Consider the following 11,062-nt stretch of genomic DNA (forward strand, 5'->3'; position numbering starts at 1 on the left):
TTATCACGGCTGGACGTGGAGGCTGGCACACAAAGCGCCATGTGACGCTCCGCCACAAAGATCGTTATGCAGAGTTTTGATGAAGAATTTGGGGTTTGCTCCCTTCGTTCGTTACTGAGATGGTGGAGGGAGAGAGAGGGAGTTGAGGATTTCGCTGTAATCATGCTCTGAGAGTATTGATTTCGTGAGCGCACTCCAATTGGCAGCATCTCTACTATACAGCACCGACGCGTCATCCTCGGTTCACATCGACGGAGCGAGTTGTAAGCAAATGAGAACATGTGTGGGATCGGAGAGAGTGAGGAAAGGCAGAGGGGCGATAGAGGGGAGCATGAGGAGGTGTGATAAAAGACAATTTTATCATCCTAACAAGTGGATTGCCGGACTATTTTTTCTTGCTTTATGTTTTTCAGACAGGGAATTTATCGATTCGTCACATGCGCACGCCTCTTCATTATAATTGCAGACAGTTGGGTGCTGTTCAGGCTGAATGGACTTGAATGTGCCGCTGCCAGCTTAATCCGTGCAGACTGGAAGATTTAATAATTCACGGTAATCACGCATTATCGCCTCAGTGGATGCTCTCTACACAGCCCCGATGATTTTTTTTTTCTCTCTCTTTCCCGATTCTTCCTGTTGTCTTCTGGAGGATTTATCAACGGCTGCTTTGCTCCTTATCTGAAATATCATCTGTTGCTGCAACTGGATTGAAAAGCCCCCATGACTGACACGCGTTTGAGATCGAGTCTTATAAGGTGATGTGGACTGTTAAACGAGAAGCCTTTTAACCACCTTTTGATAATTGACTGCAGGTAAAATGGACACAAAATTATTGCTACTTTTATTACTTCTCTTATCTCTTCACGCGAGGCTGTGATTTTGTTTGCATTCATCATGATTCTTCTACTCCGTTGAATTGCCTCTTATTTATTCAGACTGAGCTTAAAATTACAAGGCAAATTCCAACGTGAAGTGGCATTGAAGACAGTGGATACGTGAATCGTGGAGGTATTTCCCTCCCTTGCTTTTGCTTTGATTTATTCCATTTTCAACTGAGGGTAAATGTTGATGATGGAGGACGACGAATTAGACGCTCATCAGGTTGATTCGGATTTCGAGCCGCAAAGCCGGCCTCGCTCATGCACCTGGCCGCTGCCTTGCCCACAGGATTTCCCCGATGGACACGAGGTGAACGGGGGTCTTCCACTGGCCAGCATCAAGGTGGAACCGGAGGACGTCCCGGCTTGCAGAGCGGGGCTCGTGGGCGGAACGCCCGGAGAGCTGAAACATCCAGCCGGCGCCCCGGCACCCACAGGCGCGACGCACCCATGCTTGGCTGGCGCGGCGCTCGATGTGACCGGACCCCTGCGCAAAGCCAAATCCTCGCGGCGAAATGCGTGGGGGAACCAGTCCTACGCGGATCTCATTACCCGCGCCATTGAGAGCACCCCAGAAAAGAGACTCACGCTGTCACAAATCTACGACTGGATGGTCCGTTATGTGCCCTATTTCAAGGATAAGGGCGACAGTAATAGCTCAGCTGGCTGGAAGGTAAGGTATAAAACACACCGGCCAACATGATGGGGTTTTGACGTTTTAATCACTGTGATAATATTGAGTATTCTTCCTATTCACTAAGCCATTATGAGTCTTTCACCCCTCGTGCCTTACACATGTCACCGTGGGATTCCGTGTCGGTTACGCATGAATGGTGTCATGCGTTATCTTGTCTTAGTTCATTACTGCCGTCAGTCATCCTAATATATGACTGATGGCAGAATGTAATGGACTGGAGTGGAGTCATGGAGTATGTGGGAAAGGATTTTCTCTTCTCAGCAGCAGATAACCTGGTCATGATGGTCAGCAGCTATAGTTGCGCATTAAATACCTTCACCAGGGGCAGAACCACAGGGGTTTGTATTCCATCTCCACATCTGCTGCCAATAAATGTCTCAGATAAAGTGTTTTGCATACTTTCCCACAATCAGGAAATCCACCGTTTCTTCTTTTGAGAACATATCGAAGAATCAACAGAGAGCCACTTGTAGGAGATCACAGGTCAGCTGTCCACAGTGTAAATATTCAGAGGGGTGTTCTCAGCTGACCACAGTCCACCACTATTGCTGCCTGTCTGGCTGAGAGCCTAGAGTAACCTCCTGGACATCTGCCCGTGTTATCAGCCTCTTCTCCCAGCCTCATCTTGTTTCTATTCATTATAGCCATCTGAGGACAGTGAGAAGGGGCAGTGGGATCAGCAGAGCATGCAGTGCTTGTTCTGAGGCTGTAACTTTGCTGAGCCGAGCCTTGAGACCAGATGTTAAGTTTGCATCTGAAGTGGCTGTCATTTCCATGTCAATGAGTGTATGCAAAGACGGTAGATGCCGTACAGTATGATGGTTCTTCATGAATGCATTGGCAGTCATTAGAATCTTCCCCTTGATTGTTTATCATATATTTTCCTTTCTTCCAGCGTATGCCAGTTAATGCTTGTTGCTAGAATTATAGTATTAAATAGGGCACACAAGAGGAATGATTGAGCTGGCAGCATCTCATGATTCCTGCTCATCCAGAACTATCTAGGTGTGTCATTCATATCATCAAATACAATCAAGGCGGTATTGGCATGCCTTCAACATGCGTTCATTTTTGTCTTTTGGAGGAATCCGCCTTTTGTCAAAACTTGTTGTGCTGCTGTTGCATAACATATGTCATCAGTCAGAGTTGAGTCTCTTGCTTTAATTACTTGCACCTGACTGACACTTTAAGCCTTCCCCTTTTAACTGAACTCACTGCTAAGGTGTGTCTCCAGGTAAACTCTTTCATTAGCTGTGGGCTTGCACCTAGAGTCTTCGAGCACAGGGCCTCTTTATCTTTAGTGCCCAAAGTCCCAGTCTGCTATTTATGAAATTCCAAATTAGGGGGGTTGACAGTAGCAGTCTGAGGTCCGGGGCTATTTCAGGCCAAAGGCGAGACATGAGGCCCATTCCAGGTAATGACGGGGGATTAGGTAAGTCATTTAAAGCAGGCAGCCGTAATGTCAGCAACAGACCTGACCTGGTTTCGTTCAGAGACGGTGGTAATGTAAACATACATTTAGAAGTCACATGTGCAGCTTACTTGGAGGAACCAATCAAACAGCTGATGGAAATACGGTCTCTATATACAGTACAACGTTTATTTATAAAGCAGCTACCCACTCTTGAAATAAACCTGCTAAAGTTTGAAGTGAACTCGGCTCATTAATTAAGGCTCAATTTAATATGCGGGAGTTTGAAGTCTTACCTAAACCCTGTATGAATTTCTGTATTCTGTGGTTTTTGCATGATATGACAAGCTATTTGCATGCAAATTATTTCATTAAGATAGTTAAGGAATAAAAAGGATGTGGAGCCGTTAAGCACTATCTTTTTTTTTTTTATCAGCAATTAACAGCAATAGTGCATGTAAAGTCAGCTCGTGAGATCAAGTCTGACAAAGTTTATATGAAGCCATGTTCAGATTCAGTCCATAAACCATGGACCCCAAAACAGGTGCACTCTCATACATATAATTTTACAATTATTTCAGGCAATTATATTTGACAGCAGTATTCACGAGTCGGAAAACACTACTTGTGTCATCCACTGCATTTTCATCTCTCAATCAACAATATAATGCACGAGCAAAGCATTTGATGCAAAACTGTCTCTTTTTTCTGTTGTGGCAGAGAAAAGGAAAAAAAAAAAAAAAGAGAGAAAGCATTAAGATGCTGATGAAATAAAATGAAATTACAGTATGTGTTATGGCTATGCTGTTTGAGTGGGAGGCTCGGAGGGAGGGAGTTGAGTTTAGGTTGAGGGTGGTGGTGGTTGGGGGATGACCAACGAGAGGGACAGAAACCTCTTGAGACGGTTTATCCAGCGCAGACCATACATAGTGCTTCTAGAAAAATCTTAAAAAGCAGGATGCGTTGCCCTAATTCCTATTGGAGAGGATGTAATGCTGGCTTGATGATGGGTACTAGACATGCAGTACACCTACCATTAAGCTTCTATAAATACCTAATGGCTTCTGACTTCTAGGAAGGCGGCAGTATTCTAAGGTCACCGCTTCTTAAGCAGCTCCTTACTGCGGGGATGATACGCAGCCTCGTGTTTTTGTGAACCCTGCACTTTCCACTGGGATAGCAGTCACTAGTGCACTGTAGATTAGTGGCAACATCATTGGCATTCGTTCTCCAACTAAGCTGATCCAGTCCAGAAATTTGCAGGATCCTGAACTAAAGTTTCAGACTGACAGAGTGCCCTGTATGTACAGTTGCATTTTATGTGCGAGCGTCGAAGAGTGCATGTGGTTGCATTCTGCATTTGTGCGTGGGAGAAGCACATGTCAATTGCAACAAAGCGTCAGGGATGGTAGTGTTGTGTGTGTCTTTGTGGGGGCTAGAGCAAGGGGGAGGGGCTGTCTACTTCTATAGGGGTGTGCGTTTGGGCCCGCTGATTGGTCTGACAGCATGTCACTGCAGTGAATGGTATGTAGTCTCACTCTTGACTTCATAATGCCTCTAATGGTGGGGTACTACTTGGTGTAGGGATTGCCCTGTAGGCGGCCAGAAGTTCATTAACTTCAAGGAGGTTAGATGATGCCATTGTTACACTGAGGGGGTAGCTTTACTGTGTAAGCCAGCGTGGGTGGTTATGGGATACACAAATCCATAATACACCAATGCTTTTGGTGTATTAAGTATTTAAAAATAGAAATGTGTGATGCATACTTCAAAGATATCATTCAATTATATTAGGTGGAATTGGAAATATCGAGCACTGTAGCAACATGCCGGGCTCCATGGAAGAAGACCCGCTTCCTATGTAGATATGAAGAGCTCATTCTAAAGTAATAAAAAGCACAATTCTTCATTTTAGGGGATTATGCACTAATGAAAAAACTATTATGAATATTGTATTCCTTGCTTGTCAATAGATCCCTTTCAATTTTCGACATACTGGTCCTATAAACACATAGTTTTCCCTTTGTGTGTTCACTGTGCCAGGGTTTTTCCAGCACTTGGGCCAGTCAGATGCCAGCGGATTGTGCAGCAGGTCGGCAAGGGTGCCAAGCAGTCACTCAGACACTTTAATCCAAAGCGACTAGACTGTTATTTATAAAGAGTCTTTAGGCAGAGGTGTGTGCAGGGCCAGCAGGGTAAAAGGTCATGGGGCTTTCTTTGGTCGACAGAAATTAGACCACCCCTAAAAAAAAAAAAAAAAAAGAAGATATATAGAAAAAGAAATGTGACAGCGGCTTTGCAGTAAAAAGGAAAGACAAAAACTGCATATGGGGAAATGAAGAGGGCAGAAGGAACAATGTCTCACGGCACATGTGTAGTCTAATCTTATGTACACGCACATAACCCCTGTCTCCATAGGCAGTAGTATTTAGAACCGGGCTGGATCATATCACTTTATCTAATTGATTTATAGGTAAAGAGACAGTCAGACTCTCGTAATCCTGTCGGTATGCACGGGCTCCGGCAGCTGCAACAGAGAGACACTTGGCAAATATGACGGATGTGAATGTCAAATGTACAGCAGAGAGAGTGTTTGACAGAAGCTTAGCATGACGTGGAGAGACTTGAAACTTTCAGTGTGTGTGTAGAGTCATATGCTTGTGTCTGTTGTGTGTGTGTGTGTGTGTGTGTGTGTGTGTGTGCAAATCTGAATATATGCTTGTGTTGCCGGATGATGGTCGGGGAGTCTGGGGAGACTGGAAACTATCCTAGACTTCAGCTGATTCATATTTTATTCTCTGTCTTGGCTGAGGGGAGCAGAGTAATTTGAGAGTGCGAAAAGACACACTCGCACACACACATACACAAAAGCTTACACGCTCATGAAATGAGAGCATATGATGCATGCTGGACAGATTTATGGTGTTAGGATTATGAACACCTTACATCTCCCCTTGGCTCCTTCACCCAGAGCCAATTTGGGTTCAGGCAGTGTATTCCAGCTTGAATTGGGTGTCTGATGCCAAGAAACCCATTCTCGCTGCTTTTCCCCCTGCAGCCTTCAGGCAGCCGTGGCAGTTCATTTCTCACTGAAAATGATTAATGCACATGCAAATTACCAAAGCATGGGCACGCATTCAAATATGGGAGACAGCAATCAGGAGACGGTAATATGAAAAACAATATAATTTTGCCTTTGATATTACTTCATTCTCTCTCATCGCTACATCTACCAGACACCCATGTTATCTCCTCTTCTATCTCTGCCTCTTTCTCTTTTGCTGCGTCTATCTATCCATTAATTACACATTCTATACATTCCTTCTGTCTTAGTGGTTTTAGGTACAAGGGCCAATTGAGGTGAGGAGTCTTTCTCAAGGGGGCTATGGCGTCAGGATTTTGAGCTTTAGCAGTCTCCTGCCAGTGATCTAGACTGCCTTAAGCACCGAGCCTCCTCTTATCGAGGAGAAATCTCATATCTCACATTATCTCGGAGATAATAGGATAACAATGCTGGATTTTACACAGCTCGACTCCTCTCAGCTACTGGGTCTTTAGGAGGATGAGGCCGTCAAGTTCCCAATTCGACAGGGTTGAACTAATTTGGATGTTCTCAGTTGAACTGAACTTCAGCTGTTGAAGCATTTCTTACCAAGTCTATTACCCATGGCTCTGTATTTTCTCCTGCATTTCTCGTTTGGTAACATTTCTCAGACTATTAAATACTTGGTTCATTTTTTTTTTTTTTCCCCCCCCGAAGCATAGTGAAGCAGAGAGAAATTGTCGTTGTTTTCCCATTGCACTATTTAGGGTGATGGTTGCCACTATTCCCTCTGGCTCAGACTCGCACATTTGCACGAAAACTCACAGCGCACTTGTTCCTCCTCAAACCACCCACGGAGGAACACTCTGTTCTTGGGTGGGGTGAGGCATTTTTTTTTTTTTGGGGGGGGGGTGAGTAACTCGAGAGTGGAAGTGACTTTCTGTGGTGCCGTTTTGCTGTCTGATTTTGTTTTGAAACCTGTCTCTCGGCGATTGGCTCATACGGAAGGCGTGGCTCTGTTTGGTAAACTCTTTGGCAAAGCCACTCACAGCTGCAGGGACAGAATGTGGTGTGTGTTTCTCTCCGAGGCCGTGCGAGTTTGATGCCATGGAGATTTGATTGGTTGGAGGGGGGGGGGCGGCGGCGGCCTTGAGTGTTACACCAGCGGTGGGTGATTAGAACACATCTCTTTTTATTTCCATGGAGCCAGCTATGAAACTGGGGGAGAAGGGAAGGGAACAGAGACGAGCTATGTCATGGCAGCGTCGCTGGACATACAGTACGTTCGAGGCATACGCCCACAATGCCCACGTTTCAATACAATGCGAGTAGCAGTCACTGCGTTCCTGCTCCGTTACTCTTCGGCCGGGTTCTACTGACACAGGCATCCCTGTGACTTGTAGTCCTATTAATAAAATCTCCCTGTAGTCACTAGTTTAGAGGATCTGCTGACCAAAAATGACGGTAGGACTCGCAGATCATTGTCGGTGGAGTTAATATTGCTCCCAGAACCCTTAAAACATTTTTCATTCATGACCATAAAATGACAAATACACAAAGCATGACTCACCATATAATAACAGGTCTTGAAATGAAATACCTCCGTATGTTTTTCTCCAGTGTACCATGGTTAGGGAAATGCCTGTTGTAGTTACATATGCTCGGTTCAGCAGTGCACACTGAATGAAGAGGATTCACACGATGGAGGGTTCTTCTAGTATGCGAGATATTTGCCATTTTCTAGACTCAGTCCGTCGCTATGGTGAAGCATCTCATTGTAGCACAGAGTCAAGTCTGTCACGTCTAATCTGATGGCTGGCGGCTGAAGTTATTTTGTCCCAGAGAAACGTTTGTATTACAAATGTTTTTAAATGGGTTTGAATGTTCACTTCAGCATGTGAATAAAATGCCCTCGCGGTGCGAGAAATTTCGCTCTCCATGTGTAGTGGCATGTTTGTTGCTCATCTGTGTCAATGTGCATAATGTGTGATTGTGGCTCTCTCTGTGCGCGCCTGTGTGTGTGTGTGTGTGTGTGTGTGTGTGTGTGTGTGTGTGTGTGTGTGTGTGTGTGTGTGTGTGTGTGTGTGTGTGTGTGTTTCTGAACGTATTTCTCTCTTCTGCCTGTATGAGTTTATGTTTGTGAGTCTGTGTGTGTGTGTGTGGGTGTGTTGGGGGGGGTTGATGGGCTCAGTGGGAGCCCGGGTCCCGGGGGAACAGCTCTCGTTAATAATTCAGACGAGGCTCATTATCAAGGCAGTGCAGATTTCTCCCTGATTCCACCTTAATTGCAGGCAGGCTGCTCCACTCAGGCAGTCGGTAGTCACGCTGGGTTGACTCTCTCTGTCTTTTTCTCCACCACTACAGGGCCTGCTCTGCTCTGCTCTGCTCCGTCTCCAACACTCTCCCCTATCACAGCAAGACGGCCCCTTGGCTAGCCTGCTGCATATTAGCGTACACCTAAAATAGTGTGACGTGCTGTTTTTTTTTTTATTTGTACTTTAAGATACAGACCTTACACTGTCTGAGCAATACCACGAAATGCTTTGTTTTGTTGGCCAATCTGAAGATGATGCATTTTTGTGGAGCTGAAACAATAAATTGATTAAATGATTAGTTGACCAGCAGAAAAATGATTCTCAATATTTTGTATTTACAAAAGAAAATATATATATATATTTTTTTTTAGCTTCTCAAATGTTTAGCTGCTTCTGTTGGTTTTGCATTGCTATGAATTAAATAAAATCTGGACTGTTGGTCAGACAAAACAAGATTTCTGCTTGGGCTATAGTTTTGAAGGCAAAATATTTAATTGATTTACAATAACAATAACCTCGATCCGAAAGAAAAATAATCCTCCGTTGCGATCCTTATAGGTTATATGATTTATGGTTCATTATGGTTGAAGTACCATTTGTATACTTGCATATCAATCTAAAACATGAGCAATATAATGCCTTATGATGCACACTGCACAAAGCCTAATGTTATCATTTCGTTATAGGCTTTGTGAAATATTATAATGGCGGGTTTATCCTTGAAATAGCCTGTAGCATATTATCATACTGATGATGCTATAGAACGCGTGTTGCCGTGATTGATATCGAGCTACAATAATGCTCCTCTTCATGCCCGTCTATAGGTTTTATGTAATGTATCTTGTCTTCATAATTTACGCTGACTGATGGGTTTCCATTCAGCCCATTCAGTGAAGCCGTGCATAGAGTGCGACATAATGGGCCTGATCTTGTCATACATGTACTCGATATGAATATTTCAAATCAAGCCATTGTTACTAGATGGGAGCTTTAAATAAACAACACAGACGCTTCTTCTTCTTCTGCTTCTTCTTCTTCTGCTTCTTCTTCTTCTGCTTCTTCTTCTGCTTCTTCGTCTTCTGCTTCTTCTTCTTCTCCTCCTCTCGGGCCGTAAGAAGAAGTGCGCTCCAAGCTGTATTTCTCTCCCAGCCGCAAAACTGGCTTCCCACAAATCACGCTGCCCATATTTCTTAATTCAATTTTTCTCTCCGTCTGATATCTCTTCCTGTATGCAAGGGATTGATGGCCGTGCGCATGTGCATGTGTGTAAATGTGTGTGTTTTTATGTGCGCATATTGCCATGTCTGTCCCTGAGAAAGAGATGATGTACGCCGAAGTGAACGGTGTATTTCACAACGCTCCATCTCCGGACCCCTTCTGGCAGCCATGTGCCGGGTCCCCTCGCTTTCCTGTGCCTGTCCATCAAGCCCCCTGTCACGAGCCAAAAAGGATTGTGGGAGGGGAAAGTGGAGCGTGCAAAGGGCCGTCGATCAGTTTACCTGAGCTCGGCGGTCCTGGCGAGTGATGGAGGGAGTCGCCTCAGAAAGGGAAATGTAGTTAACGCTGACTGATTGGAGCAGGTGGGTAGAAAATAAAAAAAAAGAGGGCAGCGGAGAGGAGGAGTAGCAAGAGTTATGTTCAGAAAAGATGCTTGTTATGCTAATGGATGGTGGATATGCTTCGGCTGAACCGCGCGCCCGCGGCTGATGGATGGAGCCGCGGAGGTCACCTCGGGTAGCGGCTGGTCAGCACCCTGCTGAGCTGTAATGTCTGCTCACCTGAGCTGGAAAGCTGAAACTAACCTTGGAAAGAAATCACTTCACTCGTGTGGGCCTGTGCATTTTATATGTGTAAAACAGCTCATGTGTGAGCTGATCTGTGTGAGAGCCAGCATATGTGTGGCGAGGTTACAGGATTGGAGTGAGGTTGTTGGGTTATGAGGTGACTGTGAGACCAGCTGGGAATGAGGGGGGAGGGGGAGGGGGGGGAGGCATGCGTGTGTGTGTGTGTGTGTGTGTGTGTGTGTGTGTGTGTGTGTGTGTGTGTGTGTGTGTGTGTGTGTGTGTGTGTGTGTGCTTTTGTGTGTTTGAGGGAAGGTATTGCCACGAGGGGGGAGAGGAGGGTGGTGGTGTGTGTGTGTGTGTGTGTGTGTGTGTGTGTGTGTGTGTGTGTGTGTGTGTGTGTGTGTGTGTGTGTGTGTGTGTGGAGGGGGGGGGGGGGGTTGACATTGACATTCTTCCCTCCCAATTTGGATCTGTATGTCAGTGGCATGAATCTGGGTCAGGACACTGGGTCCGGTGTTTAGTATGCTGACCGTGTGAGGTCTGAACTCAGAGTCTGCTCATAGCCCTGAATGAACTCGGCACGTCTGCCTCGCTCTGTCTCCAGACTGTCTCCTCTACCCCTCTGTCTTTCTCTTGGACCCCTTTTTTCTTTCGTGTCCGTCTCTTCCCCTTCTTTCTCCTTCGTTTTTCTCTATGCGCCAAGAGCCTTTTTCTCTCCTATGTCTCTGCCTTTTTTTCTTTCTGTACTCCAGGCCCCCCCCTCCACCCGCCGCCCTCCTATCCTTCTTTTTTCCTGCTTTCTTTTTCACTGTCAGTCACTCACGGCCTTCTCTTCTCTCCTCCCTTGTTCTATTTCACACTCTCAGTCCTCCCCACAAAGTAGCCTTTTTATCACTCATTTCCCTCTTCCCTCGCTCATTTCTCCTGCTCCTTT

The 11,062-nt window shown here is 45.4% G+C and overlaps 1 protein-coding gene across 1 annotated transcript in view; it reads left to right on the plus strand.

Moving 5' to 3' along the window:
• Positions 1-11,062, plus strand: part of LOC138624006 (forkhead box protein O6-like) — a 31,050-nt gene continuing 19,988 nt past the window's right edge. Inside the window, exon 1 of the mRNA XM_069703853.1 lies at positions 1-1,551. Coding sequence (XP_069559954.1) covers positions 1,063-1,551 — 489 coding nt within the window. The 5' untranslated portion in view covers positions 1-1,062. The remainder of the gene's footprint in view (positions 1,552-11,062) is intronic.

Source organism: Brachyistius frenatus, unplaced genomic scaffold, assembly GCF_029030835.1.
Source record: "Brachyistius frenatus isolate BFR_SWC_R1_liver_20210118 unplaced genomic scaffold, ASM2903083v1 Contig_48, whole genome shotgun sequence".
Lineage (NCBI taxonomy): Eukaryota > Metazoa > Chordata > Actinopteri > Embiotocidae > Brachyistius > Brachyistius frenatus.